Source organism: Equus przewalskii, chromosome 19, assembly GCF_037783145.1.
Source record: "Equus przewalskii isolate Varuska chromosome 19, EquPr2, whole genome shotgun sequence".
In the NCBI taxonomy this organism is placed as follows: Eukaryota; Metazoa; Chordata; class Mammalia; order Perissodactyla; family Equidae; genus Equus; species Equus przewalskii.
In genome coordinates, this window is record NC_091849.1 from 24,823,916 (window position 1) to 24,847,831 (window position 23,916).

The 23,916-nt window shown below is 41.6% G+C and overlaps 1 protein-coding gene across 19 annotated transcripts in view; it reads left to right on the forward strand.

Moving 5' to 3' along the window:
* The window catches only part of LOC103562016 (butyrophilin subfamily 3 member A3-like), a 74,142-nt gene that overhangs the window by 9,907 nt on the left and 40,319 nt on the right, over positions 1-23,916 (forward strand). For 11 of the 19 annotated variants that reach the window (XM_070585216.1, XM_070585218.1, XM_070585219.1 and 8 more), the window contains 2 exons: positions 180-206; positions 1,708-3,598. In XM_070585216.1, coding sequence (XP_070441317.1) covers positions 180-206; positions 1,708-2,237 — 557 coding nt within the window. In that variant the 3' untranslated portion in view covers positions 2,238-3,598. Of the gene's footprint in view, positions 1-179; positions 207-1,707; positions 3,599-8,303; positions 11,262-13,301; positions 15,474-22,126; positions 22,189-23,916 lie in introns of those variants that run through there. The other 8 variants (XM_070585226.1, XM_070585227.1, XM_070585228.1 and 5 more) reach the window with 3 other exon arrangements.

The window sequence follows — 23,916 nt, forward strand, 5'->3', positions numbered from 1 at the left end:
ATGGAAGAGAGTCCACCATTTTGAGAGGTTGTATGGCTGATCCAGCAGAGCTGTAGATGAAGGAAGTTGCACATTGGAAGAAACTGAAGAAAGGGAGGAAGAAAAGGCTTAGTAAGGAGAATGGGTGGGGCAAAACCAGAAATAATGCCCTTTCCTTATCTGTCTCTCTTGCCTTTCAGAATGGAAGATGGCCCTCTTCCAACCTGGTAAGTGAATCACTGTATGTTCCCTAGGACAACAGCCTGAGGGACCATATTCCCTTTTTCTTCTCCAACTCTTGAGATTCTGGGAAGAAAAGTCCCCATGACTGGGAGAGTTCTGGGTAGGTCTCTTGAAGTCCTGGTCTCAAAGATGTGCTCATCTCCAGGCCTTCCTGCTTTGAGCCCAGAGAACCAGGGAGAGTTGCTGTCCTGGGTCCACAGATCTTCATGGGAAGGAAGAGGCAAAAAGGGTAGAGCTGAGGGAAGGAGGGGCAGAGTGAACTAATCCTGTAGGGAGATTGAGGATGTGGAACGACCAAGTAGAGAAGGCAATGCACAAAGATATTTGGTTTTCCCAAGCTTCTTATGCCACCTCCTGCTGCTGTGTTCTCAAATTACTTAAGTTTCTGAACTTTAGTTTCCTCTGTTATAAATGATTATCCTAATTCCTATTACATGAGGGTTGAGGTAAAAACTAAATGAGGTAATGAACATGTATAGTTCAAAAACCAACAAGAAATAGATGACATGTTCAAAAGAGGTGGTTGAAGAAGGTTTAGAAAAGTAACTCTTTAGAAAGTTGGGACTGGAGTTAAAGGAAACAAACTAGGGAATGTGAAGGGCCCCAGGGCTCCCAATAGTGAGGAGTTGTCACCACCCCTAGACTTGAAGGAATTGGGAGAAGGAGCAGTTACTGGAGCCCAGAGGAGGCTGTAGCTCAAGGACAGGGCTGCCTGAGAGGAGTCATGCCCTTGTTAGAGAATCATCATCTGACACTGGCAGGGAGGAAATGGGGGAAATAAATACTATGCCTCTCTTTTCTTTCTCTTTCCAATCTTCAGCTAGTACCTCCCACTGGCCAAACCCAACAGGCAACCGAGACAAGGGAACCCCATGATGTTGTCCATCAGGATAGATTCCTGGGGCCCAGAAGAGCATAGAGGAAGGATGAGAGTGGATCTGGGGGCACAGAAAGTCCCCAACATGGCCTCTAGCACAGAAAAGGCATGGAGCTATTATAACATTAGGCACATCCTCCATGCCTCTCTGTGGGCTACATATAAAACATGTGATGTCCATTTCTACCCTAGAGGTTAGTATTTTTATCCTCATTTTACAGAAATTGAGGCTGAAACATATTATATAGCTCGTGTCTGTGCAAAAAAGACTGTAGCAAAGGAAAAGTTATTCAGCTCATGAGTGGTAAAGCAAGGACTGAAACGTAAATCTATGTGACTTTAAAGCACAGTGGGCAAAGTCATTTTGGGGAGGAAAATAGGAAAAGGATAGAAGGAAGGAGACAGCTGGAGATGTCAATTTAGGCAGTCTCTGACCCTCAGCTCTCTTCTCTACAAGATCTCTGGGCCTTTCTTTTGGTGTTGCTGAGAGGGTCACATTCAGGGCAGGCTGGGGACACCTCTCCAGCCAGACCTAGGTCTTGAAAGCTGAGGCTCTGAGGTCTAGGAACACTGGCTGACCCCATGGTCTATCCCCAAACTTTCTGCAGCGAATGTGATTCTGGATCTGGACACAGCAAACTATTATCTTCGTATTTCTGAGGACCGGAGGAGCCTGCAGTGGGCAGACAAACCACAGTTTCTGCCATACTACCATAAGAGATTTGAGTACTTTAGCCACGTGCTTGGATGCAGAAGCTTCACATCAGGGAGACATTTCTGGGAGGTAGAGGTGGGGGACAGGAAACAGTGGTTTGTTGGGGTGTGTAGGGGGAATGTGGAGAGGAAACTTTATGTTTTTATAGCACCAAAGAATGGATTCTGGACTATTAGACTGTCTGATGGGAAAGACTATGGGGCCCTCACTGACCCCCGGACCAACCTGACAATTGTCAACCCTCTTCAAAGAGTTGGGGTTTTCCTGGACTATGAAAATGGTGAGGTCTCATTCTACAATGCCATGGATGGATCTCATATCTACACCTTCCCACACACCTCTTTCTCTGGGCCTTTGTACCCTATTTTTGGTATTTCAACATTGGATCCCATTGCCTTGACCATTTGCCCAGCACTGGCTTGAGTGCAGAGTTCCCTTCTTACTAACCTAGTGTCTGACCTTTCCCTGGACACCCTAGTGACTCTGGGTTCTGTTGATGGGAGTGGGGACCCTCAGGCTGAGGTAACATCCTTGCTTCCCCCTGCTCAACCTGGAGCTGAGGGCTTCCTCCTTAATAGCAACATATCAGAACAATAAAATACTTAAATGAATACACTCTGGGAATCACTTCAGTAATATTAATTCCAGTATTCCATGTGACTTGAGTTTGTTACCACTTTATTGTCTCCTTTCTATAGATAAGAACATGGGGCTGCAGAAAAGTGAATTAACTTTCCAAAGATGACTCAGCAAGTGAAGAACAGCTGAGATTTGAACAACAATAACTAACATTTATAGATGCTTAAAGTGTCCTGGGTGCTGTGACAAATGCTTTAAGTGAATTTCACTTATTTAATCCTTACAACAACTCTGTGAAGTTGTATCATTTCAAGAATGTTGAAAGTGAGACAGGGCCAAGTTGGGTATCGTATATAATTCAAACAGAAAGTTGTGTTGCCAGGAAAGTTTTGGCACCTGTCCCACTCCCTTGCCTGTTTTCCTTTCAGGACCCATTGCCCTTGTGGAGAAGGGACTGTGGGCTGCACTGAGTTTCCTTTCTCAGGTCACCCCAGGGTAAGGATCAGTATAGATGACTATGGAGGCCACACTCCACTTGGTTCCTCCAAAGTCGACTGTCGGAGCCATAGGTCCGTCACTTCATTGGATTGAGTCTTCAGGGTGACTTGGTCCAGAGAATGAATTCAAAGGGACTGCATCATACAGGATGTGAAGGGACTAGAGGCCAAACTCTTAACTAATAATGGGCATATGTGTATGCACTCTCTCAATGTGATGCTTGATAATGGAGTCAAAACCAATCCTCCTACTTTGAAGATCTCTAGGAAGCCTAACTTAGCACCTAAAAATCATCTGTGGAATAAGAATTTGGGAGGAAGGAAGCTAGATGAACTTTAGTGACAGTTTTATCACACTGTAGACTCCATCTCCAGGAAAGGGATATTTCCACTCTTGATCATTCATTGATGTTAACATATGTTCCTTTCAACTGCTGGATGCTGGGGAAGGACTGCTCTTCATTATCATCACTATTATTGTTCACTTCTGTATCCACTCTACCCAGCATGTGGTTGCCAAGTTGCATTTGTTCAATGAATTTATTAATAATCTTCAGTCTTCAACTGAGCCTTTTCTAGATTTTAATCCCCCACAGTTTATTGACTACAGTGTCACAATTGACCTCACTGCAACTTTTTCACAAAATCCTTATTGTATTAATTTTCTATTGCTGTCATAATAAATTATCACAAATTTCAGAACCTAAAGCAACATAAATTAATTATCTGACATTTCTGTATGTCAAAAGACCAAGATGGGTCTCACTGGGCTAAAATCAAGGTGTCTGCAGACTTTGTTCCTTTCTGGGGGTCTTCCGGAAGAATCCATTTACTTGCTCATTCAAATTGTTGGCAGAATTTTGTTTCTTGCAGTTGTAGGACTGAGGTTGCCACTCCATCCTGGCTGTCAGCTGAGGGCTATTCCCATCTTCTAGAGGCTGCCACCTTCCTTGATTTATGTCTTTCTTCCTCCATCTTCAAAGCAACAAGGGCAGATTGAGTCCGTCTCAATCTTTAGATCTCTCTTCTTCTTCTGTTGAATCTCCTTGTCTCCTCTGCCTTCCTCCACTTTTAAGAATTTATGTGATTATATTGAGTCAACCTAGATAATCCAGGATAATTTTACTAAGAATCCAGGATAATCTCCCTACTTTAAAGCCCAATATCTTAATTCTATCTGTAAGGTTCCTTTCGCCATGTAATGTATCATAGTCACAGGTTGCAGAGATGATGGTGTGGACTATTTAGCTTACTACACTTATCATAGTTACAGCCTCACTCGCTCTGAAATAGGAAGAGGCCTCCATCCTGGGAGGTCCCTGTATAGAACAAGGACCTCCATGATTGAAGATTCCTGTGAATTTCTGGGAAATTTGTCTGTAGCCCTTTATTCACTTGCTAGACTCAGGTATATACGCCAGAGTGCACTTCTCCAAAAAAGATAATTCACACTGTCTAATACAATGTGTGGTGAAATTTCTTATCTCCTAGTTTATGTTCCCAAAAAACTGATTCTGAGTCAACGACTTGGGTCCAGGTAGTCTATTTGGGAAATGAGCCCTTGAAACCCACATTCGGGAGTAATTAAAAGGGAAAAAGCCAACTAAGTGAAAAATGGCATTCAGGGTATGTTTATTTTCATTATCATGTGGGAAACTGGACTCAGTCCCACTCAGGACACTCTGAGAAACTATGTGAAATTGTGGACTATACCTCAGAACCATCCTAGCAGGTGTGGGGAGCCTGGGCCATGCACCACAACTCTCAATCCACATTGGTTGAAGGTTGTCCATGAGGGTGTTAACTCCCATGCACTTGCAGATTGGGTTATGGATATGAAAATTAGCAAGCATCATTAGTGTTGGATAAAGCTCTCCAGTGGAGAAGAAGAAAGGCAGGCACCCAGGAAATTCCAGTGGACCAAGGGACTATGGGTTTGGGCATCAACAGCATTTGTTTATAAGTCTTGGCCTCTGAATATATAGTGAACGTCTGTTAAGACCTGTCTACCTTCCATCCACCCTCATCCGTTTAGCAGTGGTGAATTCCTGTCTTCCAATACATGTCCATATAACGTGGCCCAACTGCCCCCTGACATAGACTGCACCTGGGATGGACATCTGACCCAGACTACACCAGAGGGAAAACTTTGCACATTTTGACGGAATGATTCAGTGATATGAAACCAATTGTACCTAGTTAGTAGCAGGTATGCGTGGGAGCTGTGGAAAGGCATTTTCCATCCACAGTGTGGTCTAGGGAAGTAAAAGGAAGGTGATCTACAGAGAGATTAGACAGAAGCAGACATGCAGAGAGAAGGGTTCGAGATGGAGAGAGTTGAGCAGCTTTCCCATCCTTGGTTCCAGTGCCTTCAGGCCCCAATTTTATTCCTGCTGTGTGTTCTGTGAAATTTGTTCTCTTGTGACAAGGTAAATATACTGTTTACTATTGCTGTGGCCTTAAATATTAGCAACTTAACACGTCCATTTTCTTATGCTCATTGGTTCCATGAGTCAACAATTTGAAATTTCAAGAGGACAGAGCAAGAATATTTTTTCTGGCCTCCAAGATGTCTTGGCCTCACTTGCAAGGAATGTGGTGGTGACTCAAGGGAGGGGACACACCCTCTAGTTTTATTCCCCTTACGACAGAGAATGATTGGGTCAGGTTGTCATGATCTGAAGTGGCACACCCTGGTTGGACATGGTTTCCTGCTGAGCTACCTTGTGGGCAATGGGTCCTCCTCATGCTCAAAACACATGTGTTCCCCTCTGGCTCAGGTCAGCTTCCACAGGGGCTGAGGCCTGGCTTCACTGGATGCTTCTGGCTCAAACTTCCCCGGAACCCCCAGGTCTTATTTTCTTTAGATAGAGGATGTAGGCAGGCCAGGCTCTTATACATTCACAGCCCTCTCTTCTATCCCTTCCCGAGAGCAACCCAGTCCTGGGAGGAAACCGTGGAGCCATTGCTAGCATGTTAATTGCATAGTTTTTAGTGGAATGAGAAGTGAATTGGAGGCCTCCAGGGGCAGTATTTAGGCTCTTGAAAGAAATGTGAATAAATGTGTCTCAGGAAGATTATTCTAGAAGAAATCTGAACAATGGCCTGATTGGGGTCTGTGGGGCATGGGAGGGGAGCATTGTGCGGGTGAAGGAGGTGTTGGACTCAACCAGTCCTTCTACTAGCAGAGGATGAAGCCCAACTAGAAAGTATTTGTTTGCTGCCATCTTCCTGCCCCACTAGAATGCCACCTCTCTGAGAGAAAGGGGTTTTTCTCTCAGTATCCTCAGCATCTCTCCATCAATAGTTTTTGAATGAATGACAAGATCTACATTCTACTACTGCATCTGCTGTCATACTTCATTTTCAACCCCTCCCTGTGTTCCCCCTTATCTCTCCACTGCCCCCCACAAGCTGAACTTGAATAATATTCCTCTGGCTTTGGAAAGAGAGTTGCTTACTTTTACCTCATCACCTCCCCAACCCCCAAAACCATCCTTTACTCTATACACACCCCTACACAGAGACCTTTCCTCCTGGCTAGAAGCAATGCCACAATCCGTGGGGAATCTCAAGGTTTTGTAAAACAAAAAAAAAATGAAAAGTGTCTTCATTCTGAAAACTGAAAAAAGGAAATGAAAAGGCCAGATCATCTCAGAAGGCTATTTGCAGTTCTGGGATTTTAATTCTTGTGTATACCACCTAGTAGCTGGTGAGAAAGTAGGCTCAGGGATATCATTGCCTGGCTGATCCAAAGCTGACCAATTCTGAGCTCTAAACCATTCATTGGAAATATTTGGACTTTGTGATTGAAAAGTGGATGGGGTCCCAGGTCTCGCAACCCTGCACACTGAGACTAATTGGAGACTAAGAAATTTTTTTTCTTTGCTTTCTGGGCACTTTGTTCTCTGATTGTGACTGTGCCCATGAGCAGGTTAGAAAGAAAAGGGATAAGCAGAAAATCATCTTTTGAGAATCAGAGAAGAAAAGAAACCTCAGAAGTTAATTCTAGAAGGTAGGAAAGGGAAGAAAGTGCTACAGCTCCGGGGTGCCGGTGGTGGGGACTGTAAGTGGAGGAAGGGAACCTGATGAGGGGACAGGTCGGGTGTCTGGGAGAAGGGAAGCTTCCTAGTGAGGAAGTTCTCCATGACTGGTTCTACTTCTGGTCTCCCAGCCTGATTCCTAGGGAGGAGGAAGTGGAAGCAGGGAGAACATGGAAGAATATGAAGTGACAACTGAAGAAACTCAACTCTGGCCGAAGAAGTGAGCCAAAGAGGCTGGAAAACTGCCTCCCTGGTCCTTGTATTGTTGGCTTATTCTATGGAGTGTTTAATGAATCAATCTATCAGGAAATACCTGAACTGGGAGAGGAGAGGTGCTGCCCAAGACAGAAGTTGGGGTTCTGATGATACCGGCACAGGTTACAGGAATGTTAGACCTAGATCGGAACTGTGGTGTCAAGTCTCCATGGATGATTCCTCCGTGTTTGTGCCCCTAAGTCTCTGGTCCCTGCCTCTCCTGGGTGACTCCTCTTTGGTGCTTATGGAGCCAGCTGCTTCCCTGCATTTATCCCTGCCGGGCTCCCTTCTCTTCTTCCACGTCCTCAGCTTGTTTGCACTGGTCTCAGGTAGGGTTCATGCCACTAGCTCCTATCAGCTTCTCAGAAAGGAAAATCGACATTTCAGTCTGAAAACCTTGCAGTCTGAAGAAGTGCTGCAGTTGTGTTCACTCATCCTTTCCTTCTGCACATGCTCACTGAATTTATACCAGAGTGGTCCCATGGAAATATGATGAGAGCCACATAGGGCAGCTGCATACACAACTATAATTTTTTTGGCAGCTACATTTAAAAGAGTAAAAAAGAAACACATGAAATAAGTTTTAATAATATATTCTGTTTAACACCAAATAAGCAAAATATTATTGTTTAAATATTAATTAAGGTAAAATATTAACAAAGATATTTAATGTTTTTATTCTAAATTTTCAAAATTGTGTGTAATTTCATTTACAGCACATTTCCATCGATACTAGCTAGTGGCTACCATACTGCACAGCTCACGTTTATCCTCCACTCCAGGCACTGTGCTGGATTGGGGAAGGAAAGAAAACCTCTGGAAGCACAGGGTCAGTAGGGGGCGCTCAGTGTCTGCTTCTCAATGTTTGTTCAGGAAACATTAGCAGCCTCAATAGATACTCCTATTAGATATCTACTGCTGATGACCAGCCACAGCCACTTGGGGCCAGAATCCTCAGCTCAGGAAGCCCCTGTGGTCTTAGAAAGAATGTGTCTGAAAGAAAATATTAGAAATAGAGACAGAATCTGTCTGTGCCCTGGAATATGCACTTCTTTTCTTGCCTTGGATATTTGATGGCTGGTGCCGCGGTCTAATTCTACCCTTTTGTTGAACAGACTAGTTTACTGTTGTGGGGCCAGTTGATCCAATCCTGTCCATGGTGGGAGGAAAAAGCATGTTACGCTGCCACCTGTCACCTGAGAAAAGTGCTGAGGACATGGAGGTGCCGTGACTCCAGTCTCGCTTCTCCCCACAAGCAGTGCTCGTGTATAAGGGCAGGCGAGAGAGGACAGAGGAACAAATGGAGGAGAACTGAGGAAGGACAACCTTTGTGAAGGAAGAGATCAGCAAGGGGAGCGCGGTGCTGATCATCCACAATGTCACAGCCCACGAAAACGGCATCTACCACTGTTATTTCCAAGAAGGCAAATCCTAAGATGATGTCACCATGTGCCTGATGGTGGGGGGAGGTACTTTCATTTTGTTCTGTTGCTTTTTCAAAGTTTGACTCCTGTGGAAAGTTTCTCCCCTAACCTCAGGCCCTTGGCAGAGCAACAGATATTTGCCTAGAGTCCCCTTTACACAGGGAGGGTGGCTTTCTGCTGCCCAAGGGCCAAAGGAGTGGGTTTGCCCTGCTAAGCTGTGGGCATCACCTCTTGAGAAGCACACAGAACTCAGCAGTAGCCTTGAACAGGGAGAATGTTGGATCTCTACAGATTATTATTATGTTTACTTCTCCAAGATCTCTGAGGATGTTCCTCAGTAACACGTTTTAGAATTAGACATTTTTATTGTGAAATTCAATATGTATACAGAAAGACTCATAAAACATTAATGTTCAAATTACTGAATTATTGTGAACTATAATCCATATAACCACTACTCATATCGACACATGGAACATTTCCTATAGCCGACCCATGTTAGTTTACTAAGGCCGCCATAACAAAATACCACACACCAAGTGGCTTAAACAACAGAAATTTATTATCTCACAGTTCTGGAAGCTCGAATACCAAGATCAAGCTGTGAGCAGGTTTGGTATCTCCTGAGGCCTCTCTCCCGAGCTTGCAGATAGCCACCTTCTCCTGTGTCCTCATGTGGCCCTCCCTCTGTGTCTTCACATGGCCTTTCCTCCATGTAAACATATTCCTGGTCTCTGTGTATCCTAATTTTCTCTTCTTACAAGGACATCAGTCAAATTGGATTAGGACCCACCCTAACAGCCTCATTTTACCTTAAATACCTCCTTAAAGGCCCTATCTCCAAACACAGTCACCTTCTGTACTACTGGAAGGTAGGGCTTCAACATAGGAATTTTGGGGGTGCAGTCCACAACATGCCCCTTCTCAAAATTCCCAAGTGAAACATGTTACTAGGAGAGGAAGTGCTCTGTAATAGGAAATATTTACTTTAGTCCTTAACAGATACTACAAATTTGTTATCCAAAGAGTTTGTACCTCTCTCACCATATAGTATATGATGCTCCTTAAATTTTTCATCAAGTCCACAAAGAAGTTTTTCACATGTGATTTCAATCCATTTCTTCTTTCTACTCAGTTGTTTTCCATGGCTGTGAGGATCAAACACCACCCTTGACCCTTTTCAACCTCTCTTCCCTGCTTTTCTCCTCAGCACCCATAACCTCCCTCCATAGAACACATTTTATTTTTTTTTTTATATCGACTATTATGTCTCTCCCACTAGAAGGTAACCTTCATAAAGGATTGTATTCTATTTTGCTTCTGCTGTATTCACATCTTTAGCACAGAACCTGGAGCATAATGGTTGCTTCAGAGATATTAATTAAATGAAGTCCTGGATCTGCTCCATGAGCAATAAGTGGTCATCATCCCTGAGCTATCTCTAGTCTACACCTGAGGTCTGTTTATTTAACTTTTCCCCATGAGGCTCTGATCAGTTCATGTTCTTAATCATATTTGAGGTGTGCATTAATCAGGATAGGCTAGGTTGGCCTCTGTAATAAGCAGCCCTCAAATCTGAGTAGGTTAGCATAACAAAGGTCTATTTCTAACACATGAAACATGTCCTCCGTGAGTATGGTGGGCCCAACCTCACACAGACCTCCTTTAGGGCCCTGGAGCTGTGCGGTTCACCATCACAGAGGGAAAGAGCCCACAAATCACTCACTGGCTCCTAAAGCTTCTGCCTGTGAGGGGCTCATGTTATTTATACTCACATTTTATTGACCAAAGCAACTCACATGGTTGTTCCTCACTGTTCAGGAGAGGGGACATACAGTCCTAACCATGTGCCCAGGGGAACTGAGAATGTTGGTGGACAGCTCGAAAGAGCACCCTTTCAGGCTTTTGCTACTGGACATTCTTTTAAAGCTTCATAGTCCAAATCACACCAGAACCAGTCAGCATCTGACTCACGCCGGCAGTTATTCACCAGTATACCTCTAGCATCCAGCAAATTGCTTAGCCCCTGGTAGGTAATTGGTAAATAGCTATAAAATGAATGAGTGAATAAAACGATTTATGAAATCAATATTTCAAAGCAGGAAAAATTTATCCCTGAGATCCCTCTGATCACAGACATTCATAAATTCATTTAACAAATATTTAAGAAGCATCTCCTCTGTCGAAGTCACCATTTTAGAAACTGAGGATAAATCAGAGAACAAAATCCCTGAAGATCCCTGCCCTCTGGGGCTCCCATTCTAGACTGTGCAGAGAGCAATATATGAAGTAATGAATTAAACTGTATTTATATCTGATGATGATGAGTCCTATAGACAAAAGAAAGCGGGGGTGGGGTTGAGAGAGATGGGGGCATGGAGGTAATGTAGTTATAAACAGAATGGTCTGGAAAGCTTCACTGAAAAGATGACAGTTGAGTAAAACCAGAATGAGGGAGTGAGCTGTGTACCTCTGGGGCTGACTGAGAGGATCCAGTGTGAAATCTCATCCAGCACAGCACCTGTCACGTGGCTTCTTGATGGGGAACCATGTACTTGATCATCCAAACTGTACACTTGGGAGAGTGAGCAGAGGCACTGTCAATAATTACACCAGGACAACTGGAATAAACAAGGACTACCCAGCAGACGACAACATACGGACATCTCATTGCTTGATAAATATTAATTTTGTCTTCTTTCCCTTTCCCCAAATATTAATTGTAGTGAGAATGACTCACGTGTAAACAGAAAATTTCATGGAAATATGACTAAGTACTAAGCCTGTTGGCCCCACATAGAAAAAAAGTGAGAATTCAGCCACAAGGAATTGGGCAAGGCTTCAAATAGAAGTGGCATTTAAACTGGGATATCTAGGAGTTTATTAATAATGGCTTTAAGGTATGACCTCACTCCTGGAGTCAGTTTATTATACTTTAAAAGAAATGTTTGAAGACTGCAAAAGCCTTGAAGATACACAGAAATCAGAGGCATTTCAGTCCATCAGACCAGTGGAAGTGAAATTTGAGGACAGTGCAACCTTCTCAGGGGGTCTCCAATCATAGCTGGTAAGAAACCCCATCTTTGTTACTCAGAAGGGCAACCTTGCATCTGATTAATACAAAAATGTCATGAAAGGAGTGTTTCTCAACCTGGTGTCCTGACTCTGTTCACAGCAACACTGCAGAGCTGACAACGTGGGTATGTACATGGCAGGAACCCTCCACTCTTTCCCTGTAAACATGACCCTGTCCTGACCTACCCCACTCTGAATTCAGTTGTGTAGAATTGTTTGTTTGTTTGTTTATTGATTTTTGTTTGGTTAACAGCCTGGCTGGTTTTGTCCTTAAGTCTATTGCCTCCTGCTTGCCCTTATTGAACCCCATGTAAAATTTTGTAGAATTTCTTTCTAATTTGCAACACTATTTTGAGTCAAATCTGGTGTCAATTTCTGTGTGAGCCTTTCGATATGCAACTTTTTTTTGCCTCTCCTGGCAAAAATCAAGCAGAGCAGGAAGTCCTAAGACTTAAGTGATTGCTTTAATTTTGTCTTTGGTATAATTTGTTGGATGAGCTTAACAAAGGAATTTCTTAAAAACAGTTTGGATGATGTGCAGGGGGCAGGGACACAGTGGTGTTCATAGAAAGGGCCAGTCTTTCCTTGTTTCATGCAAACTCGAATTCTCTGGTTCTTCTACTGAGGACATTCATTTATTTCTGTTTATTTTTTCAGAGAAATTTCAGGAGGAAATTTCAGCTATTCTAGCTGCAGAGGAAATTGTTGGGATTGGGGGCTCTCACTTCAAAGCTGTAGTAGCAAGCAAGAGCTGGGGGAAGGGGATAGAGGAGAAGAGTGAGTTAGGACTAGATGCAGTTTTGAAAGTGATTAATGATGGAGTTTAAGGAGTGCTGCCTACAGCAAAAAGTCCTCCCCAGAAGTGAGACTGCAACCCTGCCTTCCATCATCTCCAACACTTCCTCCTACTCTTCAGATACTGCCTCTCCTGTCCATTTTGATGCATTCCTTTCCTGTGCCCAGTAGTCCCCTTTCCCATTGCAGACCCCTGCCCTGGCATCACCAAGGAGATCCCTTCATCTTTTATGCATGGAATGGTCGTTTATAGAGGAAGCTTCTCTGCTTGAATGCAAAGGCAAAACTGTCAATTAAGTTGTCCACATACCTCGGACCAGGAACTCTTTCCACCTAGGGACACTACAGTTCTCACTCTCAGAGTTAAGCAGAAGCAGCTTGGGGCCAGGGAATGTTACTAGGCTGGAAATCAGAAAAACAACTAGTTCTGAGCTTGGACAAGCCCCTTAAAGCGTCTTAGCCAAAAGAGTAAAAGCTGATTCAAGGTAATTCTTAGTGGAAGGCTCCTGTTCCCATGATTTGGGGGAAAAGGAGCAATGTTCACACATTCCTCCAGATTGCAGCTTCAATTCCGTATTTCAGGGGTTTGTGCCTCCCTGATTTAAGTCCCAGAGGCTTTATTTGATTTTTCACCATGACTCTCAAGATTTCTTGGTTTCCCAACCATGCAGTGAGAGAGAATTGGGCAAGGCTGGAGTCACTATCCCAGTCAAGCCCCTCCCTGCCATTGGCTTAACCAGGAATCTTGGAGAGTCATTGAGGCATCTCTGTGCCACAAGAAACCTGCTGTATTTGGCCCTTTGCTGCTTTTCTCTGCAGGAATAATGCTCAGCAATTCTGGCTGAGGCAGGATCTTCCTGGAGGACTTTTCTTGGGCGTCAGCCCAGAATTCACTCTTACTTCTTCTGGGACTTCTCCTGGTGGGTGTGCTGCTGGGTGTCATCTGGAAACATCGCCTTGAGAAAGAATGAGAATGCCTGACCAAAGATAAAGCAATCAGAAGACCAAGGCAATGAGGTCTAAAGAAGGCTGTGGAACAGGTGGTTGGACAGAGAGAAAGGGAGAGGACAAACATGAAGAGGATGAGGGGATGTTGTAATGGAGGTTTTTAATGCAGTCCTTCCTCACTGACAACCACCAGCCCCGCTCCATTTCCTCCCCATCCTGTGACCCTGACTGTGCCCCAGTGTTCCTAGTTCTGTGACAGCTCCCAGGACTCACTGCACACAGCCCAGGAATGGGTCTCCCAGAGGTCCCTTTGCCCAGTAAACCTGTGTCCTCTGCTATGGACAGTACTGACTAACTTCCTGTCCTTTTAGAGAGGATCTCCAGAGACCTCAGTAAGTTCTATGCTTCTCTCCTCTGTAGGATTTGAGATCCTCTAATTTGCCAGTTATCTCATGAGATTTCCTTCTTCTACTTCAGGCTGAAGAAAAGCCCAGAAAGTAGATGGTCAGTAAACTGGAATTTTTGTTTTTATTCTAAGACTTCATCTGCCTCATTTAATAGGTGCCTTTAACCTGATTCTTTCCCCCGAGGCCTTGCTCATTCCTACTCAATCATGATTTAACCTGTATAATCCCAATATCTCTGGCTTACACCTCATGGATGCCCTAATGGGTTTTAAAACCTGTGTCCAAACCTGAATTCCTTATCCTTTCCTGTCACCTGCTCTTCCTCCTGTGCACCCTTGATTCCTCAAGGCTGCCGCCAGCCACTCAGGTGGGCTCCTTTCTCTCCTACCCCTCAGGGCAAGTCTTTTCTACTGCTTAGCCCAGTACCCTTCTCAGCTTGGACCAACTCCTCCAATTTTTCTCTCTTCTTTTCTCACAGATCCCTGGGACTCAGTTTCCCACAGCCCTTCTCTTCACAGCCGTCACCAACAAACCAGTCTACCTCTTTGGTTTCTGCTTCCCTTCCTCCAAGAGCTACTGCTGTCCTTTTCCTCTTAAGATTTGGAAGACTTCATACTAAATAAATGTCAGGGAACAGACAAGAAATTTGGAAAACAATCAGCATAAACAACACACCACTTTTTAAAAGTTATTACAATATTGATGACAGTCTAGAGTCTCAGAGTAAACTTGCAGAAACAGACATCTGATTACATTTCTTTCAGTTCCTAGACCTCCTCTGGCTTCGTATTCTCTTTGGCAGTCTTTCTGGCTAGGGGATGCTACAGAGATTTTCAAATTCTAAAATAATTTTTACTTTTTTTAAAAAATTGCCTTAACATTATTTTTAATCTAATAAACACAAGCTAAGCAGACTCTGTGTCACCGAGTTAATATCCCTGTAATAAATTATCACTGAGTGGTTCCAGTTTCCAAGGTAACTTTTATGTTTTAAATCTCATCAATGACAAATGAACTCCCTAATGACACATTTTAACTTTTTGTTTTCTCATTTATTTTCACTTACTTTTAGAGATTTAATGTCCTCACTTTTCATTTATTTTTAACTTGTCTTTGAAGTATAATACACTTAAAGAAAAATTTCCATGTCATAAGGTTGTAGATGAATACTTTTTCATAAACCAAACGTGCTGCGTAATCAGCAACCAGATCAAAAACCAGAACCTCACCCATAGCCCAGAGCTGCCCCGTCCTGTCCCTTCCAGTCACACTCTCCCCTGAGGATAACCGCCCCCGACATCAACAACTACTTGTCCAAGATTTCATACTTAGATGAGTGGGATCATACAGTTTATACTCTTTTGTGTCTGGATTCTTTTGCTCATCATTATGTTTGTGATAGTCATCGTACTGCTGACGCATTATTCTGTTGACAGAATTCAAGTTGTTTCCCATTTGGAATGGTGATATTATGAACTTTTCAGTGCATGATTTTTGGGGAACATAAATATGAATTTCTTTGGATATATATTGCCTTCAGTTTTTGATATGACATTATGACTGGATAGTTTCTTGGGAAGACTTCTGAAAATGCGTAACTTAATTTTTATAGAATAAATGATTTGCTATTAATAAATATCACTCTACCTCATTTATTTTCAAAATTGTAGCTGCTGCTGCTAACATCAGGCACAAGCCTCTAGCCAATCTCAGAGATGGTGGCATTGCCTGTAGTCACATCAAATGACTTACCTAAGCTTGTCGCAAAGAAAGAAAATAGAAGAGAAATTTAATACTGAAGAGGAGGTTTATCTGTTTTTGAATGCCCTGTCAAAGCTCTGTCTACTCTGTCAGAGTGGTACCAGTTTACAGGTCAGCAGTGACTTAAGAAGTTCTCCTTGGAAACCTGAATGACCTGGAAACTGATTTTTGATTCATTTCTATGGTGATTTATCACTTGTTATGTGTTGAATTGTATCCTCCAAAATTTATATATTGAAGGCTTAAGCCCCAGGACCTCAAGATGTGACTTAATTGGAAATAAGATCATTGCAAATGTAATTTGTTAAGATGAAGTCGTTAAGGTGGGTCCTAATCAGGTATCACTGGTGTTCTTATAAAAAAGGCAAACTTGCACATGGAGACATGCAGATAGGGAGAATGGTATGTGAAAATGAAGGCAGACATCAGGGTGATGCTTCGATAAGCCAAGGAATGCCAAAGATTGACCACAAATCACCAGAAACTAGGAGAGAAACAAGGAACACAGCCCTTTCTCACTTCTCTCAGAAGAAATTGTTGATGCAAATAATTCATAACCACCACCCTATAAATCAAAATTGGAGTGAGTTTATTATGAGCTAGAGTGAGGATTATAACCCGGGAAGGCCTTAGAAGGTGTTCAGAGAAGTATGCATTTCAGTAGACTCTTATATCTTTTTAGAACGAAGAAGATACATTAAACACAGCCAGGACACATTTTCAAAGAGGTATTCAGTTGCAAATTAGCAGGTCAACATGACCATGATGCCAGGAAAGGGACTAACCCAGGCATTACCAATAGGGAGTTACCAATAGGGCGTAGGAGAGGAAGTCTGCATTCTGTATCCTTACTTTAATGGATAAGCAGATGTACAATGTATGTTTGATAGGCCATAAGTCAGGCTTTCTAGTTCAAGCTGAATCAGTTTTGAACTCAAATAGTTACCCCATGTACCTCAATATGTGAAAATCTCTTATCAAAATCAACACCAAAAACACCTTGATGTTGGACCTCTAGCCTCCAGAACTATGAAACAATACCATTCTGTTGTTTAAGCCTCCCAGTGTGTGGTACTTTGCCACAGCAAACTAATACATCCTCCTTTATAACGTGGACCCTGGGTCATTGCCAATTTGCCTGATCCTTAATTTGACTCTTATCTTGGGCTTTGACAAGTGACTCTTACAACTGTGTGATCTTGGGTAAGTCATTCAATCTCTCTAAACATCAGTGTCTTCCTCTGTATAATTAGGATAATAATCATACCTACATCATAGGATTATTGTGAGAATTAAATAAAATCTGCATATAAAGAACTTCTTACAGTATTTCTAAATCATAAATTTTTTAAATATTATCTATCATTATTACACACTAAGTCACAACCTCAATAAATTCCCAAAACCAGAACTTGCACAAACCATATTCTCTGGACCACAGAAGCACGCACAAAACAAGTAAATAAAAATAAATTCTCCTTAACAACAAATATGGAAAAGACGTGAAACTGTAGTTACAGACTATTTGAAGATAAGGCAACTATGACATCAAAATGTCTGGATATAGCTGCAAAATAGTTCCTAGATAAAATTACATAGCTTTTAAGGGTCTTGGTTTTGTTCTGTTTTGCATTAAATACAATATTTTTTTTTTTATTTTTTGAGAAAGATTAGCCCTAAGCTAACATCCACTGCCAATCTTCCTCTTTTTGCTGAGGAAGACTGACCCTGAGCTAACATCTGTGCCCATCTTCCTCTTCTTTATATGTAGGTCACCTGTTACAGCATGGCTTGGTAAGCAGTGTGTAGGTCCGCACCTAGGATCCGAACCAGCGAACTGGACCACCAAAGTGGAATGCACAAACTTAACCACTACATCATTGGGCCAGCCCCTAAATACAATATTTTAATGCAAAATTTTTCTTTGTGTGCTGAGATTCCAAACACTTCACCTGCTACATTTCCACGCTCTTCTTTGTATTTTTTTAAAATTAACTAATTTAGTTTTTGCAGCACCAATAGTCTACTTTTTATGTCACCAAGCACATGTGCTCCTTTAGCCATTTTGTCTTCCTCCCACCCACTTTTCCTCTGGTAACCACTAATCTGATCTCTTTATCTATGTGTTTCTTTGTTTATCTTCCACAAATGAGTGAAATCATATGGTATTTGTCTTTCTCTGTCTGACTTATTTTGCTCAGCATAATACCCTCAAAGTCCATTCATGTTGTCACAAATGGCATGATTTTGTCCTTTGTTAATGTCTGGGTAGTATTCCATTGTATAAACACACCATATCTTCTTTATCCATTCATCAATTGACAGGCACCTGGGTTGGTTCCACATCTTGGCTGTCACAAACAATTCTGCGAGGAACATAGGGGTGCATAAATCTTTCTGAATTATTGATTTCATGTTCTTTGGATAAATACCCAGTAGTGGAATAGCTGGATCATATGGTATATCTATTTTTAATTTTTTGAGAAATCTTCATACCGTTTTCCACGAGTGCACTAGTTTGCATTCCCACCAACAGTGTATGAAGGTTTCCTTTCCTCCACATCCTCTGCAAGACTTGTTATTTATTGTCTTATTAATTATAGCCATTCTAATGGGTGTGAGGTGATATCTCTTGGTAGTTTTGATTTGAATTTCCCTAATATTAATGATATTGAACATCTTTTCATGTGCCTGTTGGATATCTGTAAAGCTTCTTTGGAAAAATGTCTTTTCATATCCTCTGCCCATTTTTTGATCAGGTTGTTCATTTTTGTTGTTGTTGCATTGTGTGAAGTCTTTATATATTTGGAAATTGACTTCTTATTGGACATATGATTTGCAAATATTTTCTCCCAGATGGTGTGTTGTCTTTCATTTTGTTGATGGTTTCCTTTGTCATGAGGAAGCTTTCTAGTCTGCTGTAGTCCCACTTGTTTATTTTTCTTTTGTTTTCCTTGTCTGAGTAAACATGATACTTGAAAAGATGCTGCTAAGACTGACGTCAGACAGAATACTGCCTATGTTTTCTTCTAGGAATTTCATCATTTCAGGTCTTACTTTCAAGCCTTTAATCCATTTAGAATTAATCTTTGTGTATGTTGTAAGATAATGGACAGCTAATCTTCAGAAAAGGAGCCAAAAACATACAATGAAGAAAGGAAAGTCTCTTCAATAAATGGTGTTAGGAAAACTGGACAGCCACCTGCAAAAGAATGAAAGAAGATTGTGAATTTTTAAAAGGGAGTTTCTCAGTGAGTAAGAAAGGAGGAAGCACTCAGAGAAGGGGGTTGTTTTGATGCTTTGCAGCTGCAGCATGAACATGGAAGAAATATTATTTCTGTTAACTATGTCGTTGGGCTTATCAAATATGTCTGGTATCCTAGCATCATGAACATCAGGGCCAATTGTTACATTCTGAGCAAATTTTTACTTTCTCACCCTTTTGTAATGGAATGCCCACTTTCCTTTTTTAGTTTGTCTCTGAACTCAACCTCATGCTTCTCCTCACTTTCCTTCACAAGTGATTTTATGACTGCTCTTCTTGAAGTGATTTGTGGGCCCTACATCCTACAGGTCCTCCAGAACATCGATTGCCTTCTAGTGGTATCAGCAGAGAAGAGAGCACTTCTCTCAGCATGTGTCAGCGGGTGGACAGAGGGGCCCTGAGGCAGTGCTTGTCTCCTTCTCAAGCAGTTCCTGAGAGGCAGTCCTGGAGCCTCCTGCATACACAGCCTCCAGAGGGAGCCTGACTCTTACTAGGAGGACCCAGGTGCCTAGGGCCAGACTGTCCATATCTTTGGGGATGGTGAGGCATTTAGGAGCTAGAGATACTCAGATAAAAATACCCCACTGATCATTTTAGAACATATAACTGAAAGGAACTCCGACATTTGTGTTTCAAACACAATGCCTCAAGCATTTCAGAAATGTGTTCTTTTACTTGATAAGTGTGCTGAAGTATCCAGGGGAAAGGGCATTGATGTTTGCAAGTTACAGTAAAGGAAATTAAATAAATAAATAAATAAAGATTGACGTAAATAAATCAAGAATGATGCATGGGGAAGGAACAGAAGGATAGACTAAAATAAAGCAAGTATAGTGAAATGTTCACTGTTGAATCTGGATAGTAGGTATATTTGGTGTTTGTTGAAAAAGTCTTTTAACTTTGCTCTATGTTTGAAAAGTTTCATGATAAACTGTTGATAGTGGGGGTTGGGGAAGGAAGAATTGTATTTTGCTGATGATAACAGAGACCAGAACCACCTCTGGCTTCAGCAAAACAAGGGTTGTTTTCCTTTTATATAAAATGAATTCAGAGAGCGGCAGTCTAGAGCTGGTCTGACAGCTCAGAGATGCATCCATGCCCCATACTCCTGTCTTTGTTCTCTGCTATCTCAACATGTGGCTTCCATTCTCAAGGTTCCTCATGGTCACAAAATGGTCACTGCATATCAGCTCCAAGGACCATGTTCTAGGCAAAAAGAAGGAAGATGTAGGAAGATTTTGGACCCTTCTTGAGAAACACAACCCAACAGCTTCCACCTACAAATCATTGGCTCAAACTTAGTCTCTTGGTCTCTCCTAACTGTAAGAGGGATGGGAACAGTGCAGGACCCCCGCGATCCCCTCCCCCCCAAAATTGGGTTTGATTACTGAGAAGAAGCAGCAGATATTGTACAAGGAACCAGCCGTGTCCACCACAGAGCCTAAATTCAAACTGTTGGAATTTAACCAAATTCCATCAGCTAAGGTCACATCAAAGCTCTAGGAGTTTTAATCACTGTCTCAAGATGACAATAAAGTGCCTGGGGAAGCCCTAGGCCACAGGTGGGACCCGTTTGTCCCAAAGGCACCTAATACAAACAGCATCCACAGCTTATCCAGAGTCTAACCTCAGAGAATACAGAATCCTGCAGGCAGAGTAGAAATAAATACACGTGAAAAATACAAATGTAGCACAAATAAGGCACAGAGGGTGAAGGAAGCTACTCAGCAACACTCCAAATAAGACTGTTCTGTAAAATGTAAGACATGCCCATCAGTCACTGTCAGCACAGCATGTGAAAACTTGAAAATTGTATGATTTGGTCATGGATCTGAGCCTTGAGTTTCAGAGGTGCTAAAAAGGTGGAGTGGATCTGGTTTTCTTTCCATTCACCCTTCTATTTGGCTCTGTTGTAAAAGATGTTCTCCTCTGTGTGCCTACCTAGGTGCACACTGCCACAGAAACATTTTAATTAATGCAGGTCTTCCTCTCTTCACATTAGAATCTTGTAATTTTTCTCTGTATTTCTGATGATAACTCTATTATGACATAAATGACATAACATAAGTATATAGAATGAAGTACTGATTATACACAGACATACTCTTGAATGACTCAAATAGGTAAACAGAGAGAGACACAAATAGTGTGGGAATTAGAGCTGTGATTTTTCTTCATTGTGTTCAGTCCAATACAGTTTCAGCTTTCATTCTAACCTTCCCCAATGGTTTCCATCCAGAAACTGATGAGAAACATCCCTCTGAGTCAATCAACAAACTGATTCTTCCAAAGAGGGACTCTGTTACTGTTTCTCACAGTGAGCAGCCTTTCTTTCTTTTCCTTTTTTTCCAGAGCAGACTGTTAACTATAATGGAGAATTATTGATTACCTTCATTCTGTGGGCTGAGGTTTTCAGACTAGAATCCCAAATCTAACTGAGGGAAATTGGTAAAAACCAAGGTGTAAGTGGGGGAGATTGGTAAAATACAAGGCCACAGAACGTGGAAGGAGAGAGGCTAAAAAGCTGAGAGGGGGTACTCACCCAGAGAAAGGGGTTTGGGGCTTGTGTGTGTGGTGAGGCGATGGGGGGGTCGGGGCAGGAGGCAGTGCAAATGGTAAGGACCTGCATTGGGAAATTTGGTGGGAGGGAGACAACCTGAATGAAGAAACCTACCAACTGCATGTTCTTAGGAACTTATTGCTGTCAGAAAGGAGCAAATGAGTCTTGCAGCCTCTCCTGATCACCTCCAGGAATGCATTCTAAGAGATTCTAAAAAAGAGATGTGCCTTAAAGACATATGTAAAGATGTTCACAATAAAATTATTTGTAATACAGAAAAATCTGAACTAACCTCCATATACAACATGCACATACATACAACAGTTGAAGGATAGATAACAAATTGCCCAATTATAAAGGGATGTCCATACAGTCATTAGGAATCATGTTTTTAATAAAGGGTTTTATTTATAATTGTAAAAAAATTGCATTCACTTTGGATATTTTAATTGTATCTACATTTTGCTATTGTAGCTATTATGATGATGAACAGCCTTAAACATAAATCTTTACGTTAACACCAGATATTTTTTGTGAAATTTCTGAGTCAAAGGATGAAACATTTTAAAGGCATTTGATATATGTACATATATATGTAAATACGTAGCCGAAATATTTCCAGAAATATCAACATTCTCAAGAAACAAAGTATGTGATTACCATAACAGATTATTTAAATTTTATTCTTTTATATTTTTCTCAGTTTTAAAATCATCAGAAATACCCTCCTAAAGCAGGAAAAGACTGCCAAGATTTCCATTGCAGGTCAGTACCCTCTTAGGCTCAGGCATACTGTATTGAGCTGCAGCTATTGAAAGTAGGATATGTGTTTCTGTTGCTAATTGGGTCTTTACAGTGAATATAAGGCACAGAACAGGGATCCAGAGTCCTCTTACTCCAGAGATGTTTTTTTTTTCTCATAAAGCTGTTTATGTCATACATTTACTCAGTATTTCCTGTGTACCAGAAACTGTGATAGGCAATGGGAACTATGGGAAAATGGTAAGTGTCAGACCATTAAGCAAAGACAAATGACAAAATGGGAAAAAAAATATGTACAACTCACATCTTAGAGAAAGAACTAATCTTCTTAAAATATAAAACAACCCAGTAGAAAGATGAGCAAAGGACATGAATTATTCATTCAGTGAAAAGGAAATAACATGAGATGATGTCCCATCTCAGTCAGTGGAGGAACGTTTATTAAAACATTTTCTACTTGTGAGATTAACAGCAAAACAAGACCAAGATGGCAGATAACACATTCTGATGGCAGGATTATGGGGAGACAATCACTCTTAGACATTTGTTTTTATAAGTCGATGTATTTTGGATATAAATTGGCACAATTTCCTTTGGGGCAATATACTAGTATTCTCTAAGCTACTTATTTATTGATCCAAAATCCCGCTTCTGGGAATTTCTCTGACAGATATACTTGCATTTGTATGAAATGACTCATGGAAAAGCCTATTTCTTATAGCATTAATTATAATAATGAAGTTAGAAACCATCCAAATGTCCATCAATGGGGAACTTTTTCTTTTTGGTGAGGAAGATTGGCCCTGACCTAATATCTGTGCCAATCTTCCTCTATTTTGCACATGGGTTGCCATTACAGCATGGCTTTATGAGTGGTGTAGGTTTGTGCCCAGTATCTGAACCTGAGAACCCCAGGCCACCAAAGTGGAGCACATGAACCTAACCACTACACTACCAGGGCAGCACTGATGGGGAACTTTTGTGCAATGGAAGATTGCAGTTCTGGGAAAGAAAACACAGACATTCTCTCTGTACTAATATGGCAGGATCTCCAAAATGAAGAGAAAAAACCCTGATATAGAAGTTTGTGTAGAAGTATAAAATGCTATCTTTTGTATAAACAAGAAAAATTAAGAATATAGTTCTACCTTTTTTTTTTTTTTTTTTTGGTGAGAAGGTTTGGCCCTGAGCTACCATCTATTGTCAATCTTCCTCTTTTTTTCCTCCCCAAAGTCTCAGCACGTAGTTGTATACCCTAGTTGTAAGTTCTTCTATGTGGGACACCACCACATCATGGCTTGATGTGCGGTGTGTAGGTCCCTGCCCAGGATCCAAATCAATGCATGAACTTAACCACTTGACCACGGGGCCAGCCCCTATTTCTACATTTAAAATTTAATAAACACTTGCATAGCACTCACTATGTGTCAGACACTTGATAAGCTTGAATTGCTTTTGCCTTATGAGTGAGGTACAATTATTGCCTCATGTTGTAGATTACGACACCAGGAACAGAGCAGTTAAGTAATTAATCCAGGATCACACTGTGAGTCAAGTGGAGGAGCCAGAATTTGAACTCAGCCCCTCCAGCTCCAAAGTTCACATTCTTAACCACCATATTAAGCTGACTAATTAAGCTAATAAACATGGGAGGGGGGGAGGGCGTGGATGGGAAACTTGGATGTCTTTTTATATTCTTTTTGATATTTGTACCATGTAAATAACCTATTA